This window comes from Nomascus leucogenys, chromosome 8 (genome assembly GCF_006542625.1).
Source record: "Nomascus leucogenys isolate Asia chromosome 8, Asia_NLE_v1, whole genome shotgun sequence".
Taxonomy (NCBI): Eukaryota; Metazoa; Chordata; class Mammalia; order Primates; family Hylobatidae; genus Nomascus; species Nomascus leucogenys.
The window spans coordinates 104,250,236-104,266,759 of NC_044388.1; the positions used below are offsets into that span (position 1 = coordinate 104,250,236).

Sequence of the window (16,524 nt, forward strand, 5' to 3'; positions counted from 1 at the left end):
TGTAATTATACCCAATTTTTTTGTTGTTTGTTTTTTGTGATGGAGTTTCACTCTTGTTGCCCAGGCTGGAGTGCAATGGTGCCGTCTTGACTCACTGCAACTTTCGCCTCCCAGGTTCAAGCAATTCTCCTGCCTCAGCCTCCTGAGTAGCTGGGATTACAGGTGTCCGCCACCACGCCCAGCTAATTTTTGTATTTTTAGTACAGATGGGGTTTCACCATGTTGGCCAGGCTGGTCTTGCACTCTTCACCACAGGTGATCAGCCTACCTCGGCCTCCCAAAGTGCTGGGATTACAGGTATGAGCCACTGTGCCCGGCCATACCTGAATTTTTTAAAAAGGGAAGCAAAAACCTTCCAGTGTTTCTTTTCTCACCATTAGACAAAAGTCCCCATTATGGCCTTCAAACCCTGCATCACCAGCCTACTGCCTGGCCAGAGGTGGATTTTCCAGAAAGCAGTAAAGGAGTCTGGGTCACCTTAGAAATAGAGAAGGGGGGCCGGGCACGGTAGCTCATGCCTGTAATCCCAGCACTTTGGGAGGCCGAGGCGGGTGGATCACCTGAGGTCAGGAGTTCAAGACCAGCCTGGCCAACATGGCAAAACCCCGTCTCTACTAAAAAAAAAAAAAAAAAAAAAAAAAAAAAAAAAATTACCTGGGCGTGCACGCCTATAATCCCAGCTACTCAGGAGGCTGAGGCAGGAGAATCACTTGAAGCTGGGAGGCAGAGGTTGCAGTGAGCCGAGATCATGCCATTATACTCCAGCCTGGGCAACAAGAGTGAAAAAAATAAAGAAATAGAGAAGGGGCCAGGTGTCATTCTCCATCCGTCTTCTCTTTCCCCCCTGCACTTTTCAAGTCAGTTACGCTACTTATTTTCATTGCTGGGTTTCTCATCTGTTCCCTCGCCCATGAACGTGAACTCCTTGAGGGTGGCGGTGTCTGTTGGCTTTGTTCACTGCTGCTCCCAGCACCTGGAGCCTGAACAGTGTTCAGTGAATCCTTAGCATCCAAGTGTTTCTTGGTGTCATCGACAGAATTATGCCCGCGCCACAAGATGTCCATGTCCTAATCCCCAGAAGCTGTGAATCCCATTACATGGCCGGGGGGAATGAAGGAGGCAGATGGAATGAAGGTTGCTAATCAGCCGACCTTCGAACAGGGAGATGGATTATCCTGGGCCACCCAGGGGGGCCAGTGTGATCACAAGGGTCCTTCAGTGTGGAGGAGGAGGCAGGAGAGAGAACAGAGAGACGGCATGAGAAGGACTCAGGCCTCCGCTGCTGGCTTGAAGGTGGAGGAAGGGGCCACGAGCCAAGGAACACAGGTAGCCTCTAGAAGCTGAAAAGGCACAGAAGTGGATACTCCCCTTCCTCCCCTGGAGCCTCCAGAAGGAACACGGCCCTGCAGACACCTTGATTTTAGCCCCCTGAGACCCATTTCAGACTCCTGATCCCCAGAACTGTGAGATTATAAACCTGCATTGTTTAAGCCACTTCCCACCTACTGGCCCCCTGGTGGAGATAAAATCACCTTAGTCAGGGTTTGCAACCAGAGTCCTGGGCTGGGGAGGGCACGGTTGGGGCAGGGGGCACATCTCAAGGTCTGCTTGGAGGCATGGTGCTCCCCCAGACCCACTTGAGTCCGGCTGGCATGGAAGCTCCAGGGGAGCCCTGGGGCGGGGGTGGTGTGGGTGGCTGGCAGGCCCCTCCTCGTCCTCCAGGAAGCCCAAGCACAGTGGGCCCCCTCAGCCACTCAGGTCTTTGGGGACACAGTCACAGGTGCCTGCCCTCCGAGAAGGGCCCAAGAGCCTGGAGCTGTGCCACCCTGGTCCAGGGAACGAGGGGTCAGGGCAAGAGAAACAGCAGCGGGGCATGTGGTGGGTCAGGGCAGCTGCAGAGCAGCTTCCCATAAACAGACTGGGACAGTGGGCGTCCCTGTTCCACAGCATCCAAGCTGAGTGATCTTGGGCAAGTCACACCACCTCTCTGAGCCTGTTTGTCCACTAGAGGAGAGCAAGACGAGCCAGGGAGGGCTGTTGGAAAGTTGAATTGAAACGAGGCGGGAAATGGGATGTGGCCCGTCCTAACAGCTTCATCTCCCAGCTGCCCTTCATCCTCCAGCATTCAGACACGCTCGAGGTAATCCCGCCTTAATCCTCTCGGGCCTGGGATCTCAGGCGCCTGCAAGGAAATCCAGAGCCACCTGGGCCATGTGGTCCGGTGGGTCCTCCTCGCAGGGGCACTGCCCGCGCACGACTTCACGTAGCTCTCAGCAGGTGTAGGAGGTGCCACCACCGCCACGTCCCCATTTCACAGACGAGGAAACTAAGGTTTCAGGAGGGGAGGGGACTTGCCCAGGACCTAGGATGCAGTGGACCCCCCACTGGCAGGCGGCACGCAGGGGAGTGAAGCTGCAGTGGGCTCTGCTGGGGCTACCCACCAGGAACTTGGGGCAAGGCAGAGAGCTGCTGCCCACACCAGACCCGGCAAGCTGGAACCATGCCACAACCCACCCGTGGGACCTTCACCAAGTTAGACGTGTCCAAGGGACGGGCATTCCTTGCCTCACCTCAGAAGGGTGGCACCTGGTCCCTGGCTGCCCTGGGAAGCGTTGGGCAGACCTGCGCTTGAATCCTGGGTCCCGGTGGTGTGATCCTGGGCAAGTCTTGTGCCTCTCTGAGCCTCAGTTTCCTCACTAGCAAGACAGGCACGATGCCTTCTGACAGCTTATGGGGGAAGCGACTGTTCTGGTTCACATAAAGGGTCACTGTGAAACAGATTCAAACCAGCTCTGTTGACACGGAAGCCCTGTTCTCACCTGGGGCTCGCCCTGTGCCGCTCTAGTCCAGATTTCACTGGTCTGAGTGCATTGGAAAGTAGCGGAAGGGTGGGAACAGGTGGGGCGGGTGTGCTGGGAACAGGTGGGGCGGGTGTGCTGGGCCCAGCCGCCCAGGTGCGGACCTTGCTCCCTACAGCAGCAGCAGCAGCAGGCCACGTGACCTGGGCTGGCCAAGAGCAGGCAGCAGGGAGGGCATGGTATGATAGCACCTCCATCCTGCAGATGAGTAAACTGAGGCCAGGGAGGGCCCCAGGCCTGCCCCAGTTCCCCGAGGGGCAAGATAAACCTAGGCCTCCTGCTCTCAGCTCCTCTGAACACAGGGGCTGGCCAGGGAACAGCCGCAGGACATGTCTCTCTTGGTCATTTGCTATCACCCACCAGCACAGCCCCGTGGCCCAGGAGGAGCTGTTATCTCCCATGGCAGTTGTTGAGGCTGATGAGAGACGGAGCTGGCCCCACCCACGCTAGTCAGTACGGGGCACCCCTGGCTGAACCGAAGAGCCCAGCCTCCCACCCCCTCATCTTACAGATGAGGAAACTGGCACAGGCTGGAAACCCTGGGACTTCCCTAAGTCACCACATGCCCCGTCGCTGTTTCTCTTCCCTGACTACACCTGGCTTAAATCTATGTATTAGTGTCCTGGGGCAGCTGCGACCAATAACCACACACTTGGTGATTTCAAACAACACAAATGGCTGGGAGCCGTGGCCCACGCCTGTAATCCCAAGTCTTTGGGAGGCTAAGGCAGGGAGATCACTTGAACCTGGGAGCTGGAGACCAACTTGGGCAACATAGTTAAGACCCCATCTCTACAAAAAATACAAAAGTTAGCCAGATGTGGTGGCACACACCTGTGGTCCTAGCTACTTGAGAGGCTGAGGCCGGAGGATCACTTGAGCCCAGAGTTGGAGACCAGCCTGGGCAACATAGTGAGACCCTGTATCTACAAAACATTAAAAAAAAATTATCCAGGCATGGTGGCACGTGCCCATAGTCCCAGTTATTCAGGAGGCTGAGGTGGGTGGACCACTTGAGCCTAGGAGTTCAAGCCTGCAGTGAGCCATGATCATGCCCCTGTACTCTAGCCTGGACAAAGAGCAAGACCCTGTCTCAAAAAAAAAAAAAAAAAAAAAATGAACAGACACACAAAAGCAAACCGGCACCCTCCCCATGAGCTCACTCTCCCCAGGGAGGACGGAGCTTGCTGTTCTCAGGACTCTTTCCATTCTTACTTCCTGGAGTCCTTGACCTGGAGGTCTTTAAGCCAGTGGGGAACACAGCAGGGCATGTGTTCTGAGAACAGACAGCGGACCCTACCGGCTTCATAAATACACCCCTCGAATATTGACTCTGCGTATCATCCAAAACACCTTCCCAGCCCTGGCCTTACCCGCCCATGGAGGTTTACTAATGCCATTTCCCAGTCAGGAAGGGGCTTGCCCAAGGGCACAGTGGGCAGTGGCCCGGTCCTGAACTCAGGCCTTCTGAAGCCATGAAGACCACAGGGAACCGTGAATGGTGGCTCACACCCGTAATCCTAGCACTTTGGGTGGCCACAGCCGAAGGATTGCTTGAGGCCAGAAATCTAAAACCAACTTGGCCAACGTAGCAAGAACCTGTCTCTATGTTTTATTATTTATTTGTTTAGAGATGAAGTCTCCCTCTGTCGCCCAGGCTGGAGTACAGTGGCACAATCTTGGCTCACTGCAGCCTCCATCTCCCAGATTCAAGCGATTCTCCTGCCTCATCCTCCTGAGTAGCTGGGATTACAGGCATCCACCACCAGACCCGGCTAATTTTTGTATTTTTAGTAGAGACAGCGTTTCGCCATGTTTGCAGGCTGCTCTCAAACTCCTGACCTCAAGTGATCCACATGCCTCACCCTCCCAAAGTGCTGGGATTACAGGCGTGAGCCACCGCTCCTGGCCTCTTTTTTTTTTTTTTGAGACGGAGTCTTGCTTGTTGCCCAGGCTGGAAGGCAGTGGCGCAATCTCGGCTCACTGCAACCTCCCCGGCCTCTATTTTTTTTTTTTTTTTTTTTTTTGAGACGGAGTCTCACTCTGTCGCCCAGGCTGGAGTGCAGTGGCGCAATCTCGGCTCACTGCAAGCTCCGCCTCCCGGGTTCACGCCATTCTCCTGCCTCAGCCTCTCCGAGTAGCTGGGACTACAGGCGCCCGCCACCGCGCCCGGCTAATTTTTTTGTATTTTTAGTAGAGACGGGGTTTCACCGTGGTCTCGATCTCCTGACGTCGTGATCTGCCCGCCTCAGCCTCCCAAAGTGCTGGGAATACAAGAGTGAGCCACCGCGCCCGGCCTCCCGGCCTCTATTTTTTAAACAAAGAAAGAAAAAAAGACCACAGGGGCCATGCCGTGACCTGAGGATGGCACTAATGGGGCATGGAATCCTGGCTTGGGGCCCATTCCTAAGAAGGTAAGAAGAGGCATTTCTTCTTCTTCTTCTTCTTTCTTTTTCTTTCTTTTTTTTTTTTGAGAGGGTCTCACTTTGTTACTCAGGGTGGAGTGCAGTGGGGCAATCAATCTCACTGCAGCCTAAAACTCCTGGGCTCAGGTGACCCTCCCACCTCAGCCTCCTGAAGTGCCGGGTTTACAGGGATGAGCCACTGTGCCCAACCTCAAGAGACATGTTTTTTCCTAGCCACTCATCTTCGGACCCTTACAGCTAAGCCCATTTTACAGATGTGCAGAGTCGCTGGGGAATGAGGGTGCCGAGATTCATTCCTAGAACTGGCCGCTAGGTGGCAGCAGCAGGCCTTGTTTCAATCTCCTACGAGGCTTGGCGGGCTCTGGCGCCCTCTGGTGGCTGTGGGAAAACACGCCAAGAAGTCTGACGGAGAAACATCGGGGAAACTGAGGTAGAGTTGTTACCTCTTGGGAGAGAGATACTCGCGGGGAGAAGCTGGGCCTAGGTGGTGTCCCGCGGTGGCCTCAGGCTGACTGGCCATTCTCCAGCCTATCAGGTCTGGTTAGCAAAGTCCTTTCATCAAGGTGAGCACTCGGGAGGAGGGTGTAGGCTCCTCCCCATCTGCAGCAGCCCCGGGGACAGCCCTGGTCCAGGACTCAGGCCCCTGTTCCCAGCGCGGTTTAGCTGCCAACCGGATCTCCTTCTGCAAGAGGGGAAACGGAAGGAAACTTTATTCCCGAGTCTGTGAAGCCAGGAAAAGGGGCAATGCCTGGTGGGCGGGGCCGGATCTACATCCGGGGCCTCCTAAGACCAGGACCGCGAGGGGAGGCTGAAGGAGGAGCTACAGCCCGTAGTCACTGGGCTGAGCAGGAGGAACATTCAAAAGGCCTGGGAGCACAGGGTGGGGTTCTGGGCAGTGAGACCCTCCCCTGGCCTCCGTGTCATGGACAGCCTTGTCACAAGCTGGCCACATCAGATGCTCTCTTTCGGGACTTTGGGACTGAGAAAGAGAGAGGTGAGTCAGTCTCCGTGTGCAGCTGGAAAGGCATCAGGTAACCCTGGGCGGGGTCTGAGGACAGCAGGAAAAGCCTGTCTATGAAGGGAAGGGAAGTGAGAGTGGGGAGCAGGGATGGAGGGATGCTGCGATGGAGGATGGAGGGTACAGGGATACAGGAATGGAGGAATGGAAAAATAGAGGGATGCAGGAATGGAGGGATGAAGAGGTGCAGGGATACTGGGGTGGAGGGATGCTGCGATGGAGGAACGCAGGGATGGAGGGATGGAGGATGTAAGGGTACAGGGATGGAGGATGGAGGGGTGCAGGGATGCAGAGATGGAGGATGGAGGGGTACAGCGAAGGAGGGGTGCGGGGATGGAGGGGTGCAGGGACAGAGGGATGCAGGGACAGAGGGATACAGGGATGGAGTGATGGAAAGGTACAGGAATGGAGGGGTGCAGGGATAGAGGGATGGGGGTGCAGGGATGGAAGGATGGAGGGGTACAGGGATGGAGGGGTACAGGGATGGAGAGATAGAGGGGTATAGGGATGGAGGGGTGCAGGGATGGAGGGGTACAGGGATGGAGGGGTACAGGGACGGAGGGTCCTCCTTCAGTGCCCCATGGTATTCCCGGCCTAGTTCCTGCCCTGCTGAGGGAGGCACCCTGGGTCCCTGGAGCAAAGGCCCCTCAGGACTTTAGGCCTGGCCAGTGAAGTGGAAATGCCGTTCTGGACACAGTGGTGGCTCTGGGTGCCCTGACACCTGTTGGCCTCTCAGAGGCGGCTGCTGTGACTCCTAAGGCCACAGATGGGCACAGCCTCAGGCCTGGCTGCCTCCTCTACCCTGCAGCCCAAGTTCCTGGAGTCAACACCCACAGAGGGCACACAGTGGGGGCCGGCTGAAGGACTGTGGTGCATCCAGGCGGCAGGGCACTATGCAGCCATGAGAACAAGCCAATGTGACATATGCCGACAGGTAGACGCCCAGGATGGGGACGAGAACACAGCCAGTGGCAGACCAGCCCCGTGGGAAAAACCAAAGTCACCAACCGCACAGCCACCTGCTTCCAAACGTCACACTGCCTGCCTTGAGCGCTCACTTCAACCTTACTCAAATGTTAGCTATTACAGGAACATGAGTTATTTTGTTTTTAAAATACTAATAAAGAAAATAAAACTTTAAAAAGTTTCCTGGCTGGGCGTGGGGGCTCACGCCTGCAATCCCAGCACTTCGGGAGGCTGAGGCGGGCAGTTCCCTTGAGCCCTAGAGTGCGATACCAGCCTGGGTAACACGGCAGAACCCAGGATCTACAAAATATAAAAAACAAAAAATTAGCTGGGCATGTTGGTGTGCACCTGCAGTTCCAGCTACTTGGAGGCTGAGGTGGGAGGATCACTTGAACCTGGGAGGTTGAGGTTGCAGTGAGCTATGATCACGCCACTGCATCCGAGCCTGGGTGACAGAGCGAGACCCTGTCTCAAAAAATAGAAAACAAAACAAAAAAGTTTCTCAAGAGGGTATGGGGGCGTTGCCCAGTCCATCAGAAGGGCCAGTGGGTGGAGGTGGGCTCACTGGCCTCTGGAGGGCCCCTAGCAGGCCACCCCACCTCAGTTACGTCGGGACTGGGGAGCCCCATCCTGGGTACTCTGTGCAGGAAAGGGGTCCCACCCACAACCCACACTCACCCTGGAAGGCAGAGCCTCTTCTCCCATAAAGCCTGGCCCAGCCTGGAGCTGAAGCCCCGGGCCGCCACTGAGAGGGCTTGGTCCCGTCTGTAGAGCAAGGGTCTGAATAGCCTGATGCCCTGGACCAGGTGCCCCTGCTCTGTGCACTGGACCTGCTCCTATCACTGAACTCTCCCACAAGGCGGGGACAGACGAAGAAACTGAGGCTTGATGAGGGACCCCACTGCAGAGCCCCACCATGGGTAGGGGCAGGCCCCAAACTACACCCTGGCTGCTGGGCTCCATGGCCCAGCTGATGCCACACAAAGCCTGCAGAGCCGTACCGTGCCTGCCACCTGGGAAGCACCAGGCCAGCGGTTAGTTACCGCCAGGGCTGGCACAGCCCAAGCCTGATGCCTCCCCTGACCGCCAGCCCCACGCAGCACTCAGCCACACGGAGCTCCAGGAGATGCCTGCCGTCACAGGCGCCACAAACCTTTCCTTTATTGCAAACATGTCCCAGTCCCGGGAGGCTTGGGAAGAGTGGGAACCAGGGGAACCCAGGGATGGGATTCCACCAAAAACGAACCGTCCTGCTGTCGTGTCGAGGGTCCCCCACCCACAGGACGTCGCCATGGAACAGCCACTGAGGGACCAGGGAGAGGGGCGGCAGAGCAGGGAGGCAGGGACAGGGAGGGGTCACCCCAGGGCAGTGGCAGGGCTGGAACTCGTCCCTAACATCCCTGAGCGCCAGCAGGTGCCCTGTGTTAGAAGCGAGAGGGCTGGTGGGGGTGGGTGGACAAGGGGCAGAATGATCCTGCCCCCCACCAGTATCGCCAGGTGCTGGCCCAGTGGCCCCAGGCCCTGGCAGCTGGCGTCCTCCACTGCCTTCCCCCTGCTCTGCGCGGGGACATTCAGTCCGCTGGGGAGGCCTCGGTGATGGCCCTCTCCACCCGCAGGTACCAGGGCTGGATGTGTGTGTGCTGCATCAGGTCATCAAATGCATCCAGCCCCTCCATCACACGCAGCACGCCATACACCGCCTGGGGCACGAAACAGAAACGTGTCACCACGGCTGGTTTGACAGGCATCCAAACCTCCTCTGTTCCCTGCCAGCTGTGTGGCCAGGTCCCATCCCCTCCCCGCTTGGAGCTCGTGACCCACTCAAGGGCCAGCAGCACAGGTGAGGGTTTGAACAAAGCGTGTGGGGTGGCTGCAGGTCTCATCTGCTTCACACCTGTAACCCCTTTTCTGGGCCACAGACCCGCCCCCACAAGTTTCCTTGGGATAAATGCCCTCCCCCATCTCAGGTCCTGAGATTGGGGAGAAGAGAACCCACCACCCAGTTTCAAGACCTAGGTCACCCAGGGGCAGGACAGTTTTTAAAATGAGCAGTGGGCCGGGCACGGTGGCTCATGCCTGTAGTCCCAGCACTTTGGAAGGCCAAAGTGGGTGGATCACCTGAGGTCAGGAGCTTGAGACCAGCCTGGCCAACATACTGAAACTCTGTCTCTACTAAAAATATAAAAATTAGCCGGGCATGGTGGCACAGGCCTGTAATCCCAGCTACTCGGGAGGCTGAGGCAGGAGAATTGCTTGAACCTGGGAGGCGGAGGTTGCAGTGAGCTGAGATTGTACCACTGCACTCCAGCCTGGGTGACAGCATGAGACTTGGTCTCAAAAAAAAAAAAAGAAACAAGGCAGCGAAGCCAGGCCAGTGAGACGTCATCCCAGGGGTTTTGCTGGGAGAAGCCTGGAGCACCGGACCCAGCCCGCCTGAGGCTGAAGCCAACTCCAGGGAGGGCAGTGTTGATGGCGACAGGTAGAGCTGGCCCACCCGGGCCTCTGGATCCAGCAGGGCCCGAAGCCAACCCTTTCCCTGAACTTGTCAGTTATGTGAACCAAGGCAGTTCCTGGTCATCGGTTTCTCTCCTGGAGCCACTTCAAGGCAAGTTTCTGTCCGTGATGGCAGAGAGAGGCAGGTTCTTCTGGCAAGATGCAGGCGCTGCCCAGGCTTTCCCTTGCAAACCTCCCCCACTCTGAGGACAGAACCCTCGGTCCAGGCACCACCTGCCACCACCACACTCACCAAATCGGCGAGATTCGGCTTCTGGCCCCCCATGAAGGGCCGGTCCTTGCCCACAGCAGCCACCCACTTGTCGGCAGCCTCATAGAGGTCCTCGCGAACGTTGTCCTGGAGGCGGTGCCTGGGCGGGGAAGGGAAAAGCCCCTCAGGGGAGCCCCCACTCCCAGCCCAGCAGGGAAGAGGGGTCTCCTCTGGGGAGAGGGGGGAGGTGTGGAAGCCAGGACGGCACCCCAGGTGACAGCATCACATCTGCAGGTGCCTCAGGGAGCATCTGTCCCAGACGGGGAGGCTGTGGTAAGGGCAAGAGACCAGACCAGGGAGACAGCCACAGAGGAGGCGCCAGTCAGGGCCCAGGCTTCCGGCTTCAAGGCCAGCCCTGCTGTCCCCGGGGGGAGGTGAGCAGGAGCTCTGGGTCCAAGTCCCGTCTTGGCCAAGGGACCCATAATCCATAACTCGTTTCCCACCTGCCCTAGGCCTCAGCCTCCCGCTGGTCTCCTGAGGGGTGTGATGGGATCACCACTGCTCGTGGCACCGGAGGCTCGGGGACAGCAGGCCCCGGATGTGCACACACACTTGCCTGCTCTTGAGTCGCTTGCTGATGAGGTACATGGCCGCTGCACCCATGTACTTGGCCACGGCACCCTCCACGGCTCCGAACTTGCCCTCTCGGACAATGTAGTCAAAGGACGCCAGAGCCTCGGTGGGCGTGCGGTACACATTGGGGGAGATCAGGTGCACCAGCCAGTCGTCCGCCCACTGCCGCCACTTCATCTCCTCCCTGTGGGCACGGGAGGGACGTCCTAAGCCAGGACCTGGGCTGTGTCGGGAGCAGGCTGCGTTCTCTAGAACATACCCACTGCACGGGTGGGAAGCTGAAGCCTGAGCAGGAGGTCTTTTTTTTTTTTTTGAGACAAACTCTTGCTCTGTCACCCAGGCTGGAGTGCAATGGCATGACAGCTCACTGTATCCTCTGCCCCCTGGGTTCAAGCGATTCTCCTGCCTCAGCCTCCCTAGTAGCTGGGATTATAGGTGTGTGCCTCCACACCTAGCTAATTTTTGTATTTTTATAGAGATGGGGTTTTGCCATGTTGGCCAGGCTGGTCTTGAACTCCTGACCTCAGGTGATCTGCCTGCCTCAGCCTCCCAACATGCTGGGATTACAGGAGTGAGCCACCACGCCCGGCTGCAAGAAGGTCTCTACTGAAATCCGGCATGGCCTGGCCCCAGCCCCGCTGGTCTCCCATGCTGCTCCCGGCTCACGCCATCTTGCTCAGCTTGGTCCTACTCTACAGAAGACCCCTGCCGTCACCACCGTCCCCCGCCAGCCCCAGCCCCACTCACGTCCTGGCCTCCTTCCCGCCATACACTTGCTGGGCCTCCTTCTCGCTGAGCATGAGCCAGTACTTATTGCCGAACTCGGTCACCTCCTTGCCCTGGTCGTTCACAGCTTTCATGGCTGGGTAGTAGGTGATGATCTCTTCCAGGGGCTGCCTTCAGAGAGAGCCACAATCTCACCCCAACTCCTTCCCCCTCCTGTCCCCTGTGGCCGACCAACCCCGCTGCCCCAGCCTCAAAGTGGAGCCAGGACCAACAAAGGCTCTCCGGACTCTTGCAGTAAGAGGGATTTGGAGTAGATGCCAGGGCTACTTCCCCAAGAGAGGGAGGTGTGGGGAGGACAAAGTGGGGGGCTTGGAGTAGGACGGCCACAGGCTTCTCTGGAAAATCTTTTTTTTTTTTTTTTTTGAGATGGAGTCTCACTCTGTCACCCAGGCTAGAGTGCAGTGGCACGATCCTGGCTCACTGCAACCTCTGTCTTCCGGGTTCAAGCGATTCTCCTGCCTCAGCCTCCTGAGTAGCTGGGACTACAGGCACTCGCCACTATGCCTGGCTAATTTTTGTATTTTTAGTAGAGATGGGGTTTTGCCATGTTGGCCAGGCTGGTCTGGAACTCCTGACCTCAAGGGATCTGCCTGCCTCGGCCTCCCAAAGTGCTGGGATTACAGGTGCGAGCCACTCCGTACTCTGGAAATCTAAGCAGCAGCTCCACCTGCTCCCACCACGGAACTCGGGGAGGCCTCCCTGGAGGAAGAAGCCACCAAAAGCAATGGCCGCCTGGTCTCCGAGGGGCTCCTTACCCCGACACCAGGTAGGTCTTGAGGGCGCTGATGATGACAGAGGAGTCGTTCAGTTGTTGCTGGAAGAGAAAAGGGTGGTTTAATCTGAGGTTGCAACCCAGCCACTGGGAGTCACCAGGGGCTCTTTAACAAGACACTCTGGGCATTGTTTATCCATTCCTGGGGACATGCCCAGAGTCCTCCCCGCCCTGCCCTCAGGGCACCCATCCTGAGTAGGGAGACGCGGTTGTGGCTAATGGGGAGGAAGGTGTGGGAAAGCCGTGGGGTCTAAGCCCCAGCCCACTCACCCATTTGGCCTCCCAGGTAGAGGGGCAGGGTGGGTTCTGGAAGCTACATACTAGACCCCAAGCATTGTGCCAGGCATTTCATATCTGCTGCCCCTGCAAGCCAGAATATGGCCCCTTGTTGACTCATGAAGCAAGCAAGTGCAGAGAGGCTAAGTGACTTGCCCCAAGTCACACAGCTAGTGAGGGGGTGAATCACACCTCAAACCCAGATCGATGATTTCAGAATCTATGTTGTTAAGCTGTGGTGTTCTGCCTCCCTGAGACCCAGCAGGTGTTTGGTTTTGGTACGGAAGGAGAGAGCCTACATTTATCGAGCATCCACTGTATGCAGCTACTTTCCCCACAGTCCTTAGAGGCACAAGGATCAGAAGTTCCTTCCCAGGCTGCAGAGCCAGGCCAGGCTAGGGGGCGCTGCAGGACAACCCAGGAAAGGAGGAAGGATGCAGGGGGTTCCCTGGGGCTCACCGAGCTTTCTCCTTCCTGGGCCACCAGGATGGGCACCTTTCTGTAGGAGGAGAACTTGATCTCAGCCCTGCGCACAGGGTTCACCTCCACCACCTGGTAGGGCAGGGCGTGGAAGTCGAGGAAGGCTCGGACCTTGCTGCAGAAGGGACACGTCTTGTACTGGTACAGGGTCAGCTGCAGGCGGCTAGACAGGGAGAGCTGCGGGCAGCAGACAGAAGGGGCTTCTAGACCTGGCACCCCCAGGCCCAGGCCCTGCCCCCAAGCAAGTATGTTTTCCAGAGGAGTCTTCTGAGATGACGCTAGAACATCGGGAAGAGGAACTAGAGATGGAAGGGGGTGGTAAGGGGAAAGGGAGGCACTGGATGGCAGCCCAGGTTTAAGCCCCCCGCCAGCACGGTCCCTACGGGAGTCCTACCCTTTGCTGTGAGGTTGTGTAGGAGGAATCTTCCAGTCTCTGTCCCATACTGGACAGACCCCTTTTCTCACTCCAGTCTCAAGGGGACACCAGACAGCCCCAGGGTATACACCCCACTCCCACAAACACGGAACAACTGTTTCAACTTTGCTTGTTCACTCCCACTCCTCTAACCCCAGGGACCTGTGGGGGCAGAGCTGGGCTACCACCCAGGCTCATGTTCACCAGTGGGGTCTACCTCCAATCTCTTTCTTGTTTTTTTCTCTAGAGACAGGGTCTCACTCTACCATCCAAGCTGGAGTGCAGTAGCTTGATCACAGCTCACCACAGCCTTGAACTCCAGGGTTCATGCGATCCTCCAGCCTCAGCCTATCTCAAATATCCGAGGGGGAGGGTGGTATCTGGGCCATGGCCTGCGTGTGGCAAGCTCCGCAGGAAAGCCCCCAGGGGAGCCTGCTGCACGTTCATGCCAGAAAGCCACAATTATAGACCACCTCCCTGTGTTCAGAGGGGAAGCTGGACCGTGGAGGCAGGAAGGGAGACACAGAGTACTCCACGCCCCTTTCACCCACCCCTGTTCCCTCTGGTCCAGCAAAAAAGCATCTGTGGGTGGGTGGTGGGGCGGGGGGGTCAAGCAATAAAGAGTTGGAAGGGGCGGGGTAGGTATAAAGTGTCTCAAGACAGCTGGGCCACCACTTGGTGGGGGGACACCTTCCTACCTCTTCTTGTTTCAGCCTGGAGTCTAAGTCATCAGTTCCATAAAAGTACCACCACCACTACTACTAAATAAATACACAGCCTTAGGATCTGGGGGCAGTGGGGAGAGAGGATGACAAACGTTTGGACAGTGAAAAAGGCTTTCCCTTTCCTGTGATCTCCCATCTCTTAATCAAAAAAGTCTCTTTAACGGCCGGGCGCGGTGGCTCACACTTGTAATCCCAGCACTTTGGGAGGCCGAGGCGGGCGGATCATGAGGTCAGGAGATCGAGACCACAGTGAAACCCCGTCTCTACTAAAAATACAAAAAATTAGCCGGGCGTGGTGGCGGGCGCCTGTAGTCCCAGCTACTCGGAGAGGCTGAGGCAGGAGAATGGCGTGAACCTGGGAGGCGGAGCTTGCAGTGAGCCGAGACTGCACCACTGCACTCCAGCCTGGACGACAGAGCGAGACTCCGTCTCAAAAAAAAAAAAAAAAAAGTCTCTTTAAAACACGGTAGAGGCCGGGCTCCATGGCTCACACCTGTAATCCCAGCACTTTGGGAGGTCGAGGTGGGTGGCTCATTTGAGGTCAGGAGTTCGAGACCAGCTTGGCCAACATGGTGAGACCTCGTCTCTACTAAAAATACAAAAATTAGCCGGGCTAATTTGGTGGTAGGCGCCTGTAATCCCAGCTACTGGGGACGCTGAGGCAGGAGAATCGCTTGAACCCACCAGGTGGAGGTTGCAGTGAATTGAGATCGCGCCACTGCACTCCAGCCTGAGCAACAGAGCAAAAAAACTCCATCTCAAAAAAAAAAAAAAAAAAGTCTCCTTAAAACATGGCAGAGGCTGGGCGCAGCGGCTCACGCCTGTAATCCCAGCACTTTCAGAGGCCACGGTGGGCGGATCACTTGAGGCCAGGAGTTCGAGACCAGCCTGGGCAACATGGTGAAACCCTATCTCTACAAAAAAATACAAAAATTAGCAGGGCGCAGTGGGGTGAGCCTATAGTCCCAGTTACTCGGGAGGCTGAGGCAGGAGGATCCCTTGAACCTGGGAGGCGGAGGCTGCAGTGAGCCGCGATCGCACTCCAGCCTGGGAGATAATTCGAGACCCTATCTCAAAAAAAAAAACAAATAAATAAATAAGCCCAACAAAAAAACACGGTAGAAGAACGATTTTATGAGAACTCGAACAATTCCAGGTAGTAGGCATCAGGGGTGCCCCTATTTTACAGAAGAGAACACCGAGGGTTCGGAGACTTCAGACCAAGTCACTCGCCCAAGGTCACAAGCGGGCAGAGGCAACTCCTGACCCCGCGGGGTCCCATGAGTCCCGAGTTCGGCGCTGATCAGCATCCCCATCCCCGGCGGGGCCAGGCCTTACCTGCGCGGCTGAGCGCTCTGCGTGGAGGTCCTGGGCGCGCAGGTGCCACCGCGCCGTGTGGTACAGCCCCAGGGCTCCCCCCAGGGCCAGCGCCGCTGCCCCTAGCAGCCGCGGGCTCCCCTTACGAGCTGCAGCCACGGGGCCCGGGCCGCCCGCCGCCCCCGCGAAGCCAGCCCGGCTCTGCTTGGGGAGCAGCGGCTGGGGGCGGCCGCCCAGCCTCCAGGCCAAGGCGCACCCGCCAGGCCACAGCGCCCGCACCACCCGCGCAGCCGGGGCCATGTTCGCTCCGCCGGCGCCGCGGGCGGGCGCGCGAAACGAAGACGCCGAGGCACGCGCGGCGCTTAAAGGGCCAGCACTCGGACGCCCCGCGGGTTGCCCGGGGTGACGGCGGCGCCAAGGGGACCCTTAGCGCTCTTGGGACTGGGCGTGTGCCCGGCGCCCAGGTTCGAAACGCCCGCCAGAGCCGCAGAGGCACGTTCGGGAACGTTTGCAGACCGCTCTATGCTTCCGCCTCCAAAGGTCCCTGGGTGGTGACCTGGCCGACTGCGGGGGGCCACTGCCTGCTCGCCCCACCTTGACCGCCTAAGGGGCGGCGTGGCCGTCTGTAACACGTACTTGGCCACTTCTCTTGCGAGCGCCCATTCGAAACAAATCCAGTCCTTTCTAGAGTCAGTACAGGGAACGCGACTTCCGGCCACCGAAGGCCCCTGAAACGGCCAGATCCGGCACCAGGTGCGCGGCGGTGGTGCGGTTCTCTCTGCCCTCCCGCCTCATTGTCCGCTTCCTACTGTGATCCGAACCATAACATTTTCCCGAACCCGAGGGGGCCTTGGAAACCACGCGTCTCTGATTTCGCCCACGCGGAGCGGCCGGCCCGCAGACCCCGAGGTTTCCAGGCACAGGACGGCAAAGTGAGGTGCCAGGCTGCCCGGTCCCTCTGCTGGGCTCGCCCGCCCTAGCTGAAGCCCAGAGCCTCCACCGCATAGGCGTCTCCGCGGACAGCCCCAGGATGGCCCCGCCCGACGCCCGGGAGAGGGGCGGGGGTCGTGGAGTGGGCGGGGTCCTGGGCGGGACTCGCAGAGTGGGCGGGGAGATGGGCGGGGAGGGGGAGGAGCTCCGAGTCCTGG

General features: G+C 57.9%; 1 protein-coding gene and 1 pseudogene across 5 annotated transcripts; both read right to left on the reverse strand.

Moving 5' to 3' along the window:
* Positions 1-736: 736 nt before the first annotated feature.
* LOC115836384 lies at positions 737-6,785 on the reverse strand (annotated as a pseudogene). Its single transcript, XR_004031432.1, has 3 exons — positions 5,750-6,785; positions 5,537-5,662; positions 737-2,768 (listed from the first exon to the last, which is right to left on the reverse strand). The product of XR_004031432.1 is annotated as an uncharacterized LOC115836384 (transcript).
* A 1,601-nt stretch (positions 6,786-8,386) lies between these two features.
* Positions 8,387-16,438, reverse strand: PTGES2 (prostaglandin E synthase 2). 4 transcript variants are annotated; one of them, XM_030817899.1, is made up of 8 exons: positions 15,398-15,670; positions 12,899-13,096; positions 12,434-12,526; positions 12,147-12,205; positions 11,353-11,498; positions 10,589-10,789; positions 10,015-10,132; positions 8,387-8,968 (listed from the first exon to the last, which is right to left on the reverse strand). In XM_030817899.1, exons 3-8 carry the CDS (start codon positions 12,435-12,437, stop codon positions 8,840-8,842), a joined length of 657 nt encoding a protein of 218 aa, XP_030673759.1. In that variant the 5' UTR covers positions 12,438-12,526; positions 12,899-13,096; positions 15,398-15,670; the 3' UTR covers positions 8,387-8,839. The 4 variants fall into 4 exon arrangements, with proteins under 4 accessions (XP_030673759.1, XP_030673760.1, XP_003264240.2 ...); XM_030817900.1 differs by having other exon boundaries at positions 11,353-11,502; positions 15,398-15,660; XM_003264192.4 differs by lacking the exon at positions 12,434-12,526 and having other exon boundaries at positions 11,353-11,502; positions 15,398-16,438.
* Between the last annotated feature and the right edge of the window lie 86 nt (positions 16,439-16,524).